The 17,810-nt window shown below is 43.5% G+C and overlaps 1 protein-coding gene across 5 annotated transcripts in view; it reads right to left on the bottom strand.

Annotated features, from left to right (window-relative positions):
• Positions 1-17,810, bottom strand: part of PMFBP1 (polyamine modulated factor 1 binding protein 1) — a 322,125-nt gene that overhangs the window by 2,135 nt on the left and 302,180 nt on the right. For 4 of the 5 annotated variants that reach the window (XM_082712324.1, XM_082712325.1, XM_082712327.1 and 1 more), the window contains 14 exons: positions 16,862-17,032; positions 15,770-15,880; positions 14,850-14,976; positions 14,591-14,748; positions 12,906-13,146; positions 10,539-10,728; positions 10,222-10,375; positions 9,014-9,181; positions 8,607-8,744; positions 4,050-4,214; positions 3,348-3,515; positions 2,859-3,026; positions 1,909-2,012; positions 1,312-1,386 (listed from right to left, as the gene is read on the bottom strand). In XM_082712324.1, coding sequence (XP_082568450.1) covers positions 1,312-1,386; positions 1,909-2,012; positions 2,859-3,026; positions 3,348-3,515; positions 4,050-4,214; positions 8,607-8,744; positions 9,014-9,181; positions 10,222-10,375; positions 10,539-10,728; positions 12,906-13,146; positions 14,591-14,748; positions 14,850-14,976; positions 15,770-15,880; positions 16,862-17,032 — 2,138 coding nt within the window. The remainder of the gene's footprint in view (positions 1-1,311; positions 1,387-1,908; positions 2,013-2,858; positions 3,027-3,347; positions 3,516-4,049; positions 4,215-8,606; positions 8,745-9,013; positions 9,182-10,221; positions 10,376-10,538; positions 10,729-12,905; positions 13,147-14,590; positions 14,749-14,849; positions 14,977-15,769; positions 15,881-16,861; positions 17,033-17,810) is intronic. The other variant, XM_082712326.1, reaches the window with a different exon arrangement.

The following is a 17,810-nucleotide window of genomic DNA, read 5'->3' on the forward strand; positions in this document are numbered from 1 at the left end:
GGTTCAAACTCAGGAATGAGTTCTTTGTGAAACAGAAATTCCTCGAACTTGGCATACTATAAGAAAAAGTTCTGTTTTTCTAAAATGCTCTGTTTCCTTCAGGTTTTTTACAATTTCTTTTTTAGCTAATCCCTTTCAGAAAATGCTTTCATCCAAGTGAAAAACTTCGTGGTCTATTCTAGAGGGAAATCAAAGAATTCTTTCTGAACTTCCACGGGCCTGGGCTTTGCCCTCTTGCTCTCTATAAACCTGGCCAGTGTTGGAGACACCCCTGGAGTCCCTCATGTCACTGCCACACTTCATTAGCCACTGGGCCTGGAGGTGGGGTCCTCACCATGCTCTCATTCCCTGGCTCTCTGCCACTCTCTCTGGTCCACTCCTGTCAGCATTTCCAATGCCTTCAACATCCTGTACATTCTATCCAAGCCTCTCAGTTCCTCGACTTCTGTATTTCAATGATCTGTCCTCTCCTTAAAGTCTGACACCATCCTATGGTCACAGCTCAGAACAGAGCTTTCCACCTGAGGCTGATGAGTGGATTCCATGTGTGCTGAGATGTGGACACCCTCAGCTCTTGGGGCAGCCACTGGTTGGTCAACTTGTCTCAAACAACACATCCCAAATTCTTCCACTGTGCCAAACAAATGTGGTTATTTTCTAAGTGTTCCCTGTCAGAGGGTTGGGAGCCACTGCCCGAAAGCTTGTCATTATCTGTGACTATCCCATCTCTGAAATCTTGATTTTAGACATCCATACTTTCCTCTCTGTCCCCAAACTTCCAGCACTCCTCCTACACTACCGTCTGATTAGCCACCTTTGACCGTAAGGATGAAGCATGGCCATAGGAGAAGGTAGAGCAACAAGTAGAAGAAACTTTGGTCCCCAAATGACCACGTGGGACAGAGGAACCCCACCAACCCGGACTATTCACTTCCTAGGGATGGTTCTTCCATGTTCTATGTTCCTTCATTTGGAGGTCTCTTTGTTACAGCACCTTAGCCTCTACCCTGCCTTTCAGTTCCTGTTTCCTTCTTAGCATTTTGGTCCTCTGAGAATCACAGGAGGTGACAGTGGGAAGGGGCATGGCATAGAGATTAGTAACCCCTTTCCATATTGTTGATGAGGGAAGACCCAAAGAGGTGATGTGCCCATGGTCACATAAATGCAGATTCATGACCCAGAATCTTTCCATAGTACCAGCACTTTCCTGAGGTCAGATGCATGTATCTAAGGATAAACCCAGACCTGGCTTGTGGCTGGCCCTTCTCCTTAGGGCCCAAGCAGCAGCCTGGGTGGTGTGGGATGACTTACTCCTTTTCACCAGTCAGCTTGGCAATATATTTGACTTGCTCACGGAGCTTGTTTCCTAGTTTCTCATTGGCGATCCTGTAATAAAATCCATAAAAGAACCCCCCCCCCCCCATGAGAAGAGCACAGCTGGCTGGCTGGGAGGCTGGCGTTCTCAGCAAGGCGTCCGCTGAGCCCTAGACCCCAGCTCATCACCCACTCCCCAAGCTAGAGCTTCCCTAGCATCTGGCAGTTGAGGGAACCTTCCATTCTCAATTACTAGGCAAAATCACCGTGATCTCAGTGAGTTCAAGGGATCTAGGCAGGGAAGCCAGATTCCAGGTTTGGAAGAGGAAATTTGACCTGCAGCAGAGCATCTTCTTTATCATGGGGCTGCTCTCTTTCTAAGTCAGCAGGTCTTCCCGATTCTGCCTGAAAAGTTGAGGCCCCTCCATCTTATTCCCAGCTCCTGAATGTGAGCTATCACTGAATTCATTTCCCTAGAAGGCAGCGTGTGTGTGTGTGTGTGTGAGAATGTGACACTATTCTTTGGCATATGTGCAGTTTCTCAGCTCAGCCCAAGCCTTGGGACCCTGCCTTTCTTTTTAATTCCTTACTTACTTCTGCTCTTTTGCCCATTGCTCCATGTTGGACATAATCTGATCATTCTCTCGGCGTAGCCTACAGGTGTCTTTAGTCACAGACCGCTGGGGCACACTAGAGGGCTTTGGTACGAGAAGAAAATGAGATTGTTAGGGAGAGGGGTGCGAAGCACAGGCCTGTCACCTCCCTACTCCCAAATCAGGTCTCTTCTCTCTTCCTGGAAGAAGAAACATTGGTTCTGCTGTCTAACCCCTAGGCCAGAGTTGGACCTGACACAGCAGCATCTCGCCTCTAATAGTGCATGCACACAAAGATGACATTACTGAGCAGGGCACTGTTTATAGTAGAGACAAAGTAGATGTGTATACTTACAATAATGATTTTTGGGCAAAGGCATTAAAACATCTTTGTTTTAAAAAAGCAATATATTAAGCCAATATTTTAACAGATGGAAGAAAAAATATCTTGAGTAATGGTTGCCTTTTTTTTTTTTTTTTCCTAATACAAGCAAAGGCCTTGTGGCTAAACCAAGATATCTGTGGCCACCCGCCGTGAACTTCACTGCTCCAGGACAGGGGCATAAGGCATGCTCGAAGATCTCTTAGCAGATTCTACTGCAGAGTAAGTGAAAATGTCAGGATGGGTTCTGGAGGAGGACTGCCCTGGGCGTTATCTAAGTCAGGGACAGCTGGTATACCTGATCAGGAGATGGCAGTCTTCTCTGGAATGGGCCTTTGTTCTGCTCACTACCTCTATCAGTGAAGGCACAGGAAGATAGTTGGGTTGAGAAAACTGCTGTGGGCCTTAGAGCACCCAGACCCTACCTTGTACTGAATAGAGTGGGCTAGAGGTATCATTTCCTTGCTCTTAGGCACTCCCACCCCCACCAACGTTGGTCTAGTATCCAGGTGGTTGTGGATGGGCTGGGAGGTCTGGGAGGAAGTGACCAGAAGCTGAGGAGTGCCCACCTCCTTCTCATCTGCCAGGAGGTTCTCTTTCAGGGTGGCCATTTCCTCCTGGAAAGCCCGGAGCTGCTCTTCTTTAGCTGCCAGCATCTTGAGGTCACTCTGGTGCTGCTTCTGCCACTGCAACACTTGGTTGCTCATCTCCTCCAGCTTCTTGTCGAAGGCTTGAACCTGCTCAGGGGCACAAAGTGAGGAGGGAGACCCCGGCTGGCCGGCTGCCCGCCTTGAGCCCAGAGCCTCTGTGACAAGGCAGGAGAGCGGCTTTCTTGACTTGGGGCGACTCCTTGGGGGGGCACTTTACTTTCAGTACCAGCAGAGGGCGCCCCTGCTCTGACTGTTACCACCTTTGCCTTAAGCTCCCAGAGCCCGCAAGTGGAGGGAACCTTTCCGTCAAAGGGAATGGCTCTGCACTAAGGACTTTCCGGGCGAGAGGAGAAGAAACCCTGGGGACCTGGAACAGGAAGACAGCCTAAGCTCCTGGCTGCTCCTCACCTCTAGCTCACTCTGCTGTTGGAAGCCCTGCAGTTTTTTTAGTTCCATGTTGAGCTTTTTCATCCTCTCCTCGTAAGCAAGGATTTCATCTTCCAGCTGAGCTTTCCTCTCTTGGGCCTGTGCCAAGCTTCGGTGCAGGCTCTTGGTCTCTGAGGTCGTATGATTGAGCTTCCATAAAGACAAAGGGGATAAGAATGGCTGTCACAGTTCTTTGGCCTATTCTACTGAGTGCCGAATGGAGAAGGGTTCCCGTCCATGCTCATCCCTTGTTCAGGGTAGCACAGACACCTGCTCACTTGCCTAGTGTCCCAGAGAGGGGTGGGAAGTGACAGGGGTTGATTTGCTACACCCTCATTCCCCTACCCAATGTCCTCTTTTTCCATTTCTCTGAACTGATCAGCTAGGCCCGATTGGCACTGGGTGAAGCACAAATTGCTTCACCCCCCCCCCCCCGCCCCGGGTCATCTGTGGGCAGAAAGAGTTGTTAGATTTGGCCTTGTTCTTTGTGTTCCCTTTCTCCCCCCAAACGAATCCTCACTACAAGGAGGCAGGCCTTCCCTGGAAGGACATCCTAGCTCAGGCAAGAGTTTGCAGAGGTCCTGGTGACAGCCAGTTGTGCGGGGAATTGACTCTTGCACTTTCCAGGCTACTCGGACATTTCTTTGCCTCAAACAGCCCTGGAGAAGAGCGGGTGTGGCTTACCTTCTCGAGAGTTTGTGTCAGGTCATCTTGGCATGCAACTGACTTTCGGGACAGTTCCTCATAGGCTTCTTTAGAGACCATGGTCTGCAGATATTGCTTCTCCTTGTGCACAGCCTTCTCCAGCTGGACCTGCAGACTCTCTAAGGCATCCTTCTGAAGGACTAGCTTTAGGAGGGAGAACATCACTATCAAGGTTCATGGCTACAGAGGAATTCTCTGTGTCTACAGGAAATGGACAAGAGCGAGGCTCTCTTCTCTCTGCACTAACATGCAGAGCAGTCTGTGATAAGGCCTCCACCCTTCCCTCACTGTTATAAAAGGAACAGCTGCCTTCCCAGGCTCTTCAATATGCTTCTCCCCACATTTCCCCTTCTAAGTTAGCAGCCCCCCCATACAAGGAGTACTGGCAGTACTGGGCTTTGATGTATTAAGTACATGAATAATCCCTTTCACAGAATCTATAGCCTTTAATAAGGATTTGGAATTCAGTTCTAGGTCAGGAACCATGATACAATATTTCATTTGTACATTTTATACCTTCCTTAGTTCCTGACCTAGTCCACTATACTCGATGCACCATGAGAACAGGACTGTATGCACTTCCTTCACTGCTGTATCTCCACTGCCTATAGCTCACGGCATGTTATATAATATGTGCTCAGTAAATACTAAATAATTGTTTTTGACTGAATGAATTATTTTTTAGGGCAATGTTTGGAATTAGGGATGCACTGAACATGTAGTTCTGATAAAACATGCTTAAAAACTGAAGTTGGTGTCTTAAACTTAGTAATGAGTATTCACGCTATAGTTAAAAAGAATTGAGATCTGCAGTTAGAGGCTGTGGTTCTTTCATTTATTTAATCGCTCTGAGCCTCAGTTTCCTCTTCTGCAAACCAGTTACTTTCAACTGTTTCATAGAATTTTAGTGATGATCAAATGAAGTTATATAGGTAAAAAGGGCTTAGTAAGGTAAAAATTACTATACAGCTGTGAGTTTGGTCCTGAACATGCTAAGTAACAGGACATGTTTTTAAATACTTTTAAGTACAAGGCAGAGATCTACTTCCAGCTTCGGTTCTTTGGTATTTTATCTGTTCTTTGGTATTTTAATACACCCACATCCTCTATGTAGCCATCTACACAGAAACACACACATTTGGGTTTCCTTCAGTAACTGCTCCAGGCTTGAAATTTATTTATTTTTTTACATGGAATTTTGAATATCTTCAAGTCTAGGAAATGGTGAGATAAGAAGTGTCAGATTATACTTTTGACTCTATATTTACATGTGCCGGGAAGGAAACCATTCCGAAAGATAAAATAATTTGGTCTTCTGGAAAAAGAAATGCATCTTTTTTGGGAACTTCTGAAAACATGGAGTCACCTGGGTCTGCCCAATAAACCAGAGGAATCACTGAAGAAATTGCAATTCACTGTAAGCTCTTGATAATTGGTAGCCAGATCAGGAAATGTCATCACAGAGGTGGGATAACATAAAGAAAGGTGGTGACATAAATCACAGGGATGTTAAAAGCTAAAACAGAAGCTTAATTATTTTATTTTGTTATTTATTTATATGTAATAAGTATATATCATTTATTATTTGTATTATTTATTGTTTTTATTTTTTAAAATTTCCTGCAAAATATGGGTTTATTTGGGAGTGAAAGTGGACTATAATCTGGCACAAAGAAGCAGTGGCAAAATCATAGGGAAATCTGGGGAAGAAAGGAGCAGTATTTTTTTTGAGAAAAGAGGTAAGTTGGGAAGGCTGTTATGAACCAAAAGTCCATTGGAGTTTGGAGACTTTATTTTAAACTTCTCTAACATCAGTGGTTTAGCTTGGAGAAAGATATTAAAAATCTGTAATATATACATATTTATAAATTATACAATCAAGGAGTTTTAATAAAAGTTCTTATAAAGATGTACTCTCCCCCTTGCCAAAAGCATTAGGCCTAGATGGTTTTATGGGTGAGTTTCTCTAAGTCATCTTTGATTCCTTGCTTCCTCTCACATTCAGTCCATCATTAGTCTGGTCAACTCCGTTGCCAAAACACATCATGAATTTGCTAACTTCTGTCTTCACTGATGCTATGCTCGCTTGAATGGCAATAACATCCTAACCGGATCCCTCACTTCTATACCTACCCTTCTCTGCAATGTATTTCCACACATTAGTCAGAATTATGCTTTGAAAACTTAGCTCAAATTACCTCTCCAGTGCCTTTAAGGAAATATCATCAATGTCTTTTCATTGCTCTTAGAATAAAACCCCAAATTGCTTAACAGAGGCCACAGTGTCTACCCCTACCTATCTTTCTATTCTCATCCTATGCCCACATCCTCCTTGAGTACTGCACTCCACTCACACTGACCTTATTTTACTTCCTAGAACGTTCCAAGTATTGTTTTAAAAGAGTAATACATGACACACTGTCAGGACTCATACTAATATCAGGGTGGGCCAAAATTAGGATGAATTAATTAATTTTATTTACCATATTACAAAGAACACCATACCAAAACAGATGGATTCCATTAACATTAAAGCAAGAAAAGGATGTTATGTTGAACACCAAACTGTAGGTACTGTGCAATGCAATAAGACAAAAAAAAAAAAAAAAAAAAATATATATATATATATATATATATATATATATATATATATATATATATATTTTAGATTTTTTATTTATCTATTTGACAGAGAGAGATCACAAGTAGGCATAGAGGCAGTCAGAGAGAGAGAGAGGAGGAAGCAGGCTCCCCGCCAAGCAGAGAGCCTGATGCGGGACTCGATCCCAGAACCCTGAGATCATGACCTGAGCCGAAGGCAGCGGCTTAACCCACTGAGCCACCCAGGTGCCCCCCCCCCAAAAAATTTTACAAAGACTTAGAGAACTGTTGTTGCTTACAAATGAGATACAATCATCTACTCAGAAAATCCATAAGAAGTAACTGAAAAACTATTACTGCTTAGAAGTGAATTCAATAAGAAGTCCAAATACAGAATAAATATGTAAAATAAATTAGCTTTCTTATTAACAGTAATTAATTATAAAATGTAGTGGAAAAATGTCCTAGAATCAAAGAGATGAAAAAAAATCTCAAGATCTATTGCCTTCAGTTGGTAACTTTAAAAATTGAGATATGGAATATTGATGAAAGAAAATGCATTTTAGAATGCAAAACTAAGCCTCTTTCCAATAACCTGTTTCAACTGATAATACATCTACTATATTTGAGGTATGCTTTTAAAAAGTTGAACATGCTTATACACACCAAAAAACCCCTGCAGTCTCCTGATTTCTATCAAAGGAATTCTGAAATGAGTGCTTTTCCTTCCACCTTTACATGGCTATCTTTCTTTTGGCAAACATGATAATATGGCCATATTAAATACTGAGGTAATATCTCTTATATTCAGGGAGGTTCCTTGGGACGGGTCTCAGTGACTCAGACCTCAGCACTGGACCACAGCAAAGGAGAGATTTATATCTCTAGAGGACAAAACTCCAGAAATGTCAGTTTCTGTGCTATCTAATATGGTAGATACTAGCCACATGAGGCTATTTACCTTTAAATCAAACTAAAATTAGTTAATATTAAAATTAAAAACTCAGTTCCTTCGTCATACAAAGCCATATTCCAAGCAGTCAACAGCCGCATATGGCTAGTAGATACCATATATTAGTAGAAAGTCCCATTGGCAGCGCTGTTCTTATACTTTGCATAGTCCATACTATTTTAAGATTAACATATTTTCTTCTTAAATTATAAAGGAATCAGAGCTGCTTTCATTTGTAACACAGAGACCACCTACCAAGATGCTATATTGGTTTCCTGCAGAGAGATGAAATCTATGCAGTTCGGGAAAGTATTGCCATTCATGATGAAGGGGAAAGAGGTTAGGTGTTTGAGCTAGATGATCCAGGTTCAAGTGGTGGTCCCTCTCATTGCTTATCCATTGGTTACCTTGAGCCCCAGCCTTTCTTTCCTCTGCAAAATGAGGATCAGTGTAATGTCTATCTTTTTGGGAGTCAACTAGATGGAAGGCATGTGAAGGGCATAAGTAGATGGTCAATAAATGATGACTGACTTCAAGCATGGTGCCTTGTATATGTCAGATGCCATTTACACTTTTCTGTCATTTTTATTTGTGTGATGACAAATGACTGTCTCCCTTTCTATGCCCTTTCTGTGCTTTGACACTATTTTTGGCAGTGTTCCCTAGCAAATTGCCCCCAACGATGGACTCACTCAACTCTGGTCTGAAATGTTGCTGTGGAATATTGCTGCCAAAGCCCAGATAGTTTGGGAGATCCAGCAGATATCAAATAAGACCTTCCACATATATTTCTTTGACTGAGCAAATGGTTGTGGAAGGGTTACCCCCACTTCGAGGAAAACAGTGGAGCTAAAGGCACCACAAGATACACGTGGGCTGAGCATTTAGCTGCATTTCTGTGGGGGAGGAGAGGTCAGTGCTGATTTCAGGTCAAGGGTCACAGGGCTCACGTTTGCACTCCCTCAGGGTTTCTGTCAACTCACCTCATTGTTTAGCTCTTGGATGACTTGCTGGGAGGCGTTTTGTTTGCTCAGAGAGGATTCCAGTTGTGCGGAACATTGCATTAACTGTGCTTTGACATTCTCATTTTCCTCCTCCAACATCCGCAAATTTTCCTTTGTCTGCTCCCCCATTAGAGAACAAAACCCAGAAAAGAGGTGTTACCTCAGACTCCCAGAGCAGCCTGCTCCTCCTTCCCACGCCCCCAGCTCCATTCTGCAGCCTGTGGTGTCTTGGGCCTTCTCTCTCCTTCTACCTTGCCTTTCTTACCTTCCCTCCCTTCTCTTCTGAGGTTTGAGCACCCATGGCCTCTGTATCCTGCCAGGCTCAGTGGGGCTCAAGTCTTGCCCCGGATTCGTGAACCCAGCCCTCCCTGGACTCTCCTTCTCACCATTTTTTCTTTCCTTTTTTCCTCCTGTCGGAATGTCTCAAGCTCTTGCTCCAGCAACTTCTCCTGTTCTTTGCTCTTTTTCAACTGCTCCCGTTTCTCCTCCAGTAATCTTGTCACCTCCTGAAGCTCCTCGGTTAGACTGGTTTTGGCAGAGCCTTGCTCCCTGTGCTGAGAAATAAAGACTAGCCTGAAAGAGGATGCCTGGGTGGCTCAGTTGGTTAAGCATCTGCCTTTGGCTCAGGTCATGATCCTGGAGTCTCGGGACTGAGTCCTGCATCAGGCTCCCTGCTTGCTCTTTCAAATAAATAAAAAATCCTGCCTTTTTTTGGTTTTGTTTAAAAAGAATGGCCTGAAAGACAGTCTTAGGCTGTATATTTTTGAAAAAACAAAACCACCACCCCTCACCAGACAAAGAGAATGGCTGAGATAAATATGAGGGGAACCCGTTAGTTATTTAGCATGGATAATAAAAAAGTTTCCTCAGATGTCCAGCAATATTTTTTTGGTTCAATTAGATATACCAACTTATTTTATTTATAGATCTAGTTCCCACAGCAACAACCTTCTCTCCCACTTACCAAATCTTTCCACATAAAAAGGAATAACATGGAGGACATTAGGAGAAGGAAAGGAAAACTGAATGGGGGGGGAATGGAGGGGGAGATGAACCATGAGAGACTGTGGACTCCAAGAATCATACTGAGAGTTTTAGAGGGGCTGGGGGTGGGGGGATGGGTGATTCCGGTGATGGGTAGTAAGGATGACATGTATTGCGTGGAGCACTGGGTGTTGTATGCAAACAATGAATCTTGGAACAGTGTATCAAAAACTAAAGATGTACTGTATGGTGACTAACATAACACAATTAAAAAAAAAAACCCTCTTTAAATAAAGTTTAAAAAAATCTTAGAAAAGCACAAAAAGAATAATTCAGAGATTGAGGACTTTAAAATGACTGACAAGGATAGTTCTGTATCCTATTTAAAAAAAACCGAACATTGTCCTCTGACTGTTTTTAAGCTTAGCCCTTGAGAATGCTTATTATGGGTCGTGGGAACTAGAGCTAATAGGCTGGCTTAGCCTTCTCACACAAATGCTGGAAAATTAGTTTGAATGGATTGGTGGTAGCATCTTCCCCAATAAAGACCAATATATTTAATCTCAGGCAGAGCAGATGCTTGGGCTGGCAGCCTACTTGCCCATTATACCTGGTGTTGAAGGAGTTTTAGATGGTCTAGCAGTTCATTCAGCTTCATTTCCTGCTCAGTCGTGGTCTTCTGGAACTGCCTCTTTTCCTTTTCTGAATTTTCAAGCTTCTTCCGGGTCTCAGAGAGTTCCAATGTCAGCTCCTCTATCCGCTTCCTAAAGCAAAATGGCGACAAGAGGAAGACAGACTCCAGGGTCTGCGTTAGCAGATTGTGAGCGGGCTGCCCGGGGCTTGCTACCTCAGTCCCAGGCAGCTGCTGCCGAGTCCAGACTGGCTCGCCAGAGACAGAGCCTCTCCCTGGAAGTGAGACAGTGGTACCTGTTGGGGGCGAGTTCCTCTCCAGCCATCAAGGAATCCTTCTGCAGCTTCTGAAGTTCTCTCTGCAGCTCCTGGATGGTCTCTGTCTTCTGCTTCTCCAGGAAAAGGTAGCTTTGCAGTTTCCTCTGCGCATCCTCCAGATTATTCTTTGCCAAAAGGGTCTCTTCTTTGTACTGGGAGGCTTGCTGAGCTACAGAACCCAGCAGACAAGCCAGGCACATGTGTGTGGGAGAAGGGATATGCATGCGTGAAGATCTGACTCTCAGATAAGACCAGTTAAAAAGACTGTTCCTTCAATTTGTGACCTATTTCAATTTACAATCTGTTCTTGTTTCTCTCCATCTCATTATCACTACTAAGGAGCTCTGTTAAGTCATCTGTCTTCAGCTATCCCCCAGCTATAGACTGCTTCTGGACTAAAGTTAAACAAATCAATATAAATTGCTCAGTATCTCTTATGTGACTCATCCTGTCGTTAGGGACAAATCCTGACCCTAATGGACTTTAGAGTCTCGTGAGGGAGACATAACCAGCCCACGTGACCTAGAAAACCCAGTCATGTGAACTGTGCACTCACCGTGAACTCCTGTGAAACAAGATCAGTGTGGGTGAGAACAGTTGGGGATGGACTTACGGAAGGACAGAGATGCTGCTGGGCCTGGGAATAAGGAGGAGGAAGGGAATTCCAGAGGGGGAAGCATTAGAGCAAATGCATAGGAATGGAATGGGGGAGGCAAGTGGGAAGAGGATGGGAAGAGATTGGTTTGACTGGGAAGGACAGTGGGAAGGAGTGCTGTTAGACTGCTGAGTGAGTGCATGGACAGGAGTGGGCTTTGGAAGATTCTGAAAGCCAGAGAGTGTCAGAGGCAGGTCCCTGGCCAGGGCGGCCTCTGCCATTAAAAGATGGCGCCTGGCTAGTTGCCAGGTTAGGATTGCCTCGTGAGACTAAGCGGAACGCCCAAAGAGGAAGTAAACAGCATTGGTTGCTAGTGAAGTTGTTCGTTTAGGTGCACAGCCTGATTCGCTCCCTCCTGTACCCTGCTCGCTGATTGGTCATGTAAGCGTATATAAGTGTGTAGACTTGCGGAAATAAAGAGAGAGAAGATGCATCCGAACTGGGGCGTCTTGTCGTCCTTGCGGGTCGAGGGTGACAAGAGAGAAATGTTTAGAGTTAAGTTAGTGGATTCTTGAGCAGAGACCTGGCAAAAAGATTATTATAGGAAAATTGAAATGTATTAAAAGGAGAAGGACTTCCTAAAGCTTCTATTATTGTTTCTGTTGAAACATCACCTTTGTCTCCATTTTTCAGCCTGGGATGCTGGACGAAAGATGGTGTCAATACAGGAATAATGATATACCTTGGAAGAAGGAGGAGGAATTTCTTTTCTAAGCAGAGAAGAGGAAGTTCAGTTTGGGGAATGCTGGGTTAGAGGGGAAGGTGGATTGCCCAGGTGGAGCTACTCTCTAGAGACAAGAGTGACCACAGGGGGCAAGTAAGGGTTGGGGCTCTAGGTTTTGGAGTTGTTCCAAGAATGAAACTAGAAGGGGGAAGGCAGAGTTTAAGGGATGGATGACTACTGTCAGAGGAGGGAATGAGATTTGTGAAAGAAGAAGGGACTTGTTTGATCTCCAAAGATGGGAAAAAACTGTTGAGGGAGGGAGGCCAAGACCACACTCAGACACATACGGTTACAGGAGGGTGGGGAAGGAGCACGCTATGGACATTCCCACCCCCGTCCCCAAATTGATATGCAACTCACATAACATAACATTAAACACTTTAAAGCATACAGGTCAGTGGTTTCTGTAATACTCACAAAGATGTGCAACCATCACCAGTACCTAATTTCTGATTGTTTTCATCCCCCCAAGGGCAAGTCCATGCCCAGGGAAAGAAGTTATTAATGACCTCTGACAAAGTAGTTTCAGCAGAGCAGCAAGGACATGATCCGTAGAGCAGGCTAGGCAGGAGAGAATGTGTTGGGAGGCAATAAAGGGGAGAGAAGGTGTCTAAAGGAAGGGAAGAATAAATTGTGTGACGGAGGTCCTGGAGAAGTTGGGGAGGAATGCAGAGCACAGAAGCAAAGTTCTGAGCCCTGTCCTCCCTGTGATGGCGAAAGGTGAACTTCAGAGGACGCTGCTGGGAAAACAGCAGGCGTGAGTGTTCAGTTCCCAGTTAAGGGCGAGTGAAGGAGCTCGGGCGGGCGCTGTGATCCCTGTGAGATGTGCCATGAGATCCTGACAAGGTCTGCAGTGAGGAGCGGGGAAAGGAGCAGGATGTGGCCTTCAGAGAAAGAGGGGGGACTGCCCTAGCCCTAAGCGAGGGTTTGAAGTGTGGTGGGGAACACCGTCTGCTGGGGGCCTCACCTGCCAGCTTCTGTTGCTGTTGGGCATCTTCGAGATTGTCCTTCAGCTTCTGGATCTCAGCTCGCAGGGCCCCACACTCTTCCCTGGACTTATCCTGCTTTGCCTCCTGGATGGTGCTTTCAAGTTCTGTTGTCATTCGTTGCTGCTTTTCCAACTCCATCTCCTTTTTCATGAGGCTGTTCTGAACCTGTGACAGTTCTTTCTCGAGCTCATGCAACATTTCATCTTTCTCTTGGAGGAGCTGAGGAAAGCAAAGGGTGACCACTGATAGAGGCCTGAGCAGCTACCCGTGGAAGCTGGGTACAGATTATCTTGAGCCCTCTCCAGCCACCATCTTCTCTCGCCTGGATATCACACAATCTCCAACCTCCACTTCCTGCCTTAAGTCAGTCCATTCCCAACGCAGCAGTCAGAAGGGGCCCTCTGGAAGCCTAAGTCCAATCTTGTTCTGCCTCTCCTCAAAGCCCTATGCTGGCTCCATGTATTTGGAAAAAGGCCACTATCCTTCCAGCAACCTCCTGGGATTCTCTTGATGGTCTGGTTTGACCTCACCTCCAGCCACCCCTAACTCTCTTGGTTTGAGCTTGTCTCCTAGAATATTCTAAGCAGATTCCCACCTGAGGACTCTCGCCCTTGCTACTCCCTCTGCTTGGAATATTTTTCCTGAAGACCTCTGCCTGGGTGGCTCCCTCACTTCATTCAAATCTCTGCCAAAATATCACCCTATCACAGAGGCCTTCCCTGACCACCCTGTGTGAAACAGGAACTTATCAGTACCTGGCATTACATTATATATTAGTTTTGTGATTTGTTTATTGTCTGTCTTTCTGTACTAGAATGTGAGCTCCAGAGGAATAAGCATGTTGCATGTGTTATTATATTCTTAATGCCTCGAGTGGTACTTGGCATATCACAGGAGCTCAAAAATACAGGTTGAATGAATATATGAATGACTCAGAATTGTTTACCCAGACTCCTGGCTGCGTGTGTTCATCTTTCCAGACACTTCCATTTTGACTAATGGATGCCACCCTGCACTTTCAAATTGGGAGCCTGAATGACCAGCCAGTCAAGCAGTTGGATGATTTCTGCTATCTCTGATAGAAGTGTAGAGTTGGAAGTGCGCTGACTGTATAAGCTTGCATTGGTTTTACAACATTTCTGTCCTTACTTCTATTCCTAGGCTTTTCCAGGACGTTGACTTATATTGAGAACTACAGATCTTCTAGGGCATAGTTCCATTAATATTTTCAAACTGCCTGTATGCATATTCATAAGGTATTTGTAATTTTATACACTGAAATTCACTTAAAGTTCTTAATAAGAACTACACAATATTTAAAGCATTTCTTTCCACGATCAAGCATAAACAAAAACATAACAGAACAATGCAAGTGTGTCCCAAACTCTCTACCTTGCAGGCTGGGAAAGTACCTCTTGTAGAGTCAACATATCTATGAAGGTCCCTGGATAATGGTGTTTTATTTATTTATTATGTGCTATGAGAGGTCCCAAAGAAGTGCTCAGAACTGCCTCTGGGCCTAAAGCACCTGCAGTCTCATGCTCATGTGTTGTTCCCCCAGGCAATCCCACTGGGTGCAGAGATCCAGAACCTGCCCTGGACCAGGTCTGGCCTCACACCTGTCCTGTTGGCAGTTCTAACCAGAGAGCTCCTCTTGCCTTACCTTGTCTTTCTTCAAGCCCAGCTTCTGGGTCTCTGTGAACTGCATCTGTAGCTCCTGCAGCCGCCTTTGCAGGATGGAAACCTCCTTATCCTTCCTCTCCATATGGGCAGATGTCTCTTCCCGCAGCCCGTGCAAGTCCAGCTCCAGCTTCATCATGTCTATGGCGGGAGGGGACAGAGTGCTCCTTACTCAGAGGAGGGCTCCAGCTTCCTTCTGCCTCTCCCTGCTGCCCTCCACACCCCACCCTCTCTGGGTTTACCCTTCATGATGTTTTTCTTCTGCTCTGACACAGCCTCTAGCTCCATGCGCAAGTCCTTCACTAGGTTCTGATACTCCTCCACGTGTAGGCACTGGCTGTCTTTCTGCTCCTGCAAGTGCTTCAGTATCTGGGCAGGTAAGATAGGACCAGGGCAGGATGAGCACATGGGGCAAGAATGCTTTCTAAAATGCCACCTGTCCAGATTTGGCAAATCCAGAGAGACAGAGAGGGGAGAAGTAGGTGCCAGGGACTGAGGGAGGGGGTGGGGGAATGACTGCTCATGCATACAGGGTTTCTTTTCAGAGTAGTAAAAATATTCTGGAATTAGTGGGGATGGTTGCCTAACCTTGTGACTGATTTAAAACCAATGAATTGTATACTTTACATAGTGAATTTTAGGGTATGTCAACTGTATCTCAATTAAACAAATTAAATTAATTTTAAAAAGGATACATCAGACTTATCACCTTCATGCAGAATGTGTACAAAAGCCACCATTCCTTCTGCCCTACAACAATTGACATTGATGGAACACCTATCATGTGCCAGGCACTGTCTTAGGTGCTGGGGGCCATAGAATAAGAAACACAGAAACAAATATTTGACCCCATGGAACTGACTTCATAGTGGGGTGAGACAGATAAAGAGCACAAGTGGTCACCTGTAGAAAATGTTAACAGTTGATATGTGCTATAGAACAAACAGGAGCAGTTCCAAACTTTGGCTGTAAAACTGAATACTGCCAGACACATTCACTGGGACTTGGCATATATTACATACAGGATGCTTGTAGCAGGGCCAATCAAGTTCACACAAATATAAACATATGATATAAAAATAAAAAATAAGCAAGAAAACCCAGAATCAAACCCAACGCAACTTGACACCCCCCAGGCACAAATAAGCAAAAGCTCTCCCACCTTTTTAATGTCTTCACAATCTTCTGAGGAACTAGGAGGATGTCTGTGTGTGGCTGTATAGGAAGCAAAGTCTGCTTGTAATTTTATCAAAGCCTCTTCACGCTCTAGAACCTGCAAATGAGTGTGGGTTAGTTATGCTGAATGATCAATGTAATGTGATTATTACTAGTATGATTTTTGGCAGGGTGTTCTTTTTTTCAGCCCAAGTTTGTTATAATACTAAGTAATTCATCACAAACTTCCTGTGGGGTTGCAACAGAGGAGGAATTAGGTTCTCAATCTTACATCAAGTCTCAGTAAGGCATAGACAGTGGCTTGTCTGAGTCTGCCAGTGGCCACATTTTGGACTCCTTCCTGAACCTCTGTGTGTTCCAGCTTATGAGGCAGAATGTTCTTTAAAAGCTGTGATGGAAAGACATCTAATCTATCAGAGGATGGGATTCAAAATTCAAGTATTAAAGAAGGAAGTTTTTATGGAATGAATGGATGTGTATGTACTTAAGAAAATTAAAAATTATAAAATTTTTGTTCTTGGTTTAAAATAATTCAAACAAAACACAAGCATCAAAAAAATAAGTGAAATCTCTCCACTCTCATTTCTAGTAAGGGGTGGTGAGCACTATAGGCAATTTACAGTATGTACTTCTATATTATAATCAAAGACTTTAAAAAATGAAAGTGGAATTGAACTATACATGGGATTTTGCAACCTTTTCTCAACAATAGCTCACAACCCCATTTAATTCTTATAGTCTGCTGAATCCTTTTTTCTTGGCCGCATATCATTCTACAATATGTAAATGTTTCTGTTTCTTCAACCATTTTTTTAAAAAAAAATCTATTCAACCATTTCTCTATTGATGAGAACTTAAGTTGTTGTGATAGATTTTAAGTCTCTTTAGAATCTCAAACTTAGTGTGGGTTTGGGGCATGTAACCACAGAGATGATGAACAAAAGGTAGGGGCAAGTCTATATAAGACATTTGAGCAATCTCGCTGACAGAAATAACTTTAGGTGACTCTTTTTCCCTCCTTTGTTTCTTCATGGGTTTATTTTCGGTCTCTCAGAAAAATATTCTAGAAGTCACTTACCAAAGCATTGCTGCAGGCTAATTTATTTCGAAGTTCCTGGATTAGATCATCCTGTTCAGAGACCTTTTGCCAGACTTCAGACAGTCGTTTCAGGGTCTCCTGATGCTCTTGAATCATGCAGGAAGATGTGTATATACGCACTTTTGAATGATCACCCTTATTCTCAGTCTCCTGGGATATTTGGAAATAATGAGTTGGTTTTGTTCATACTATTTGAGTTAACTTCAGAATGCCATGTGCATGGAAAATCTCTTAGATCTACATTCTGAAAGTTCATGTTCACATATGTGAATCACAGCTTTCTTAATAAAAGAAAAAATTAACAAGTACATACGCATGGTTAAAAGTTCAAACAGTTCACAAGAGAATATACTGTAAAGTTAGTCTTCCTCCCTCTTGACCCTCCATGACTCAAGTCCTCTCCTCCGTGACAGTCTATGTTACCATTTTGGGGAGTATCCTTCCAAAGATATTTTATGCATCTTTGTATATGCATATATGCATATGTATATAACCCTCTATTTTTTCCCCTACACAAATTAAACTCTTCTAAAACGCTATTCTAACATTATGTTTACACTTGACAATTTATTTAGGATATTTTCCATATTGTTACTTGTATATTTATGTGATTTTTCTTTTAAAATTAATATCAAATTGCACAAGTATATATATATGATCTATCTAAAACAGTATACCATTGTGGGCAATTCTAAATTTCTCTTTGACTGTACTACCTTTAATCCCATACTTGCTATATTTTTCAGAGATGACAATTTGTGCACATACTTCTAGAACTTTATCTATACACTTACATACATAATAAGGAATTTGTAGAATACAGATGATATTATGTTGGCCTTTTAAAATATAAAAATAGATTTTTTTCACTCAAAAAGATGTATTAGAAATATATCCAGGTTAGTATATGTACTTCTACCTATTTTAA

Source organism: Mustela nivalis (assembly GCF_964662115.1).
Source record: "Mustela nivalis genome assembly, chromosome: 18".
In the NCBI taxonomy this organism is placed as follows: Eukaryota; Metazoa; Chordata; class Mammalia; order Carnivora; family Mustelidae; genus Mustela; species Mustela nivalis.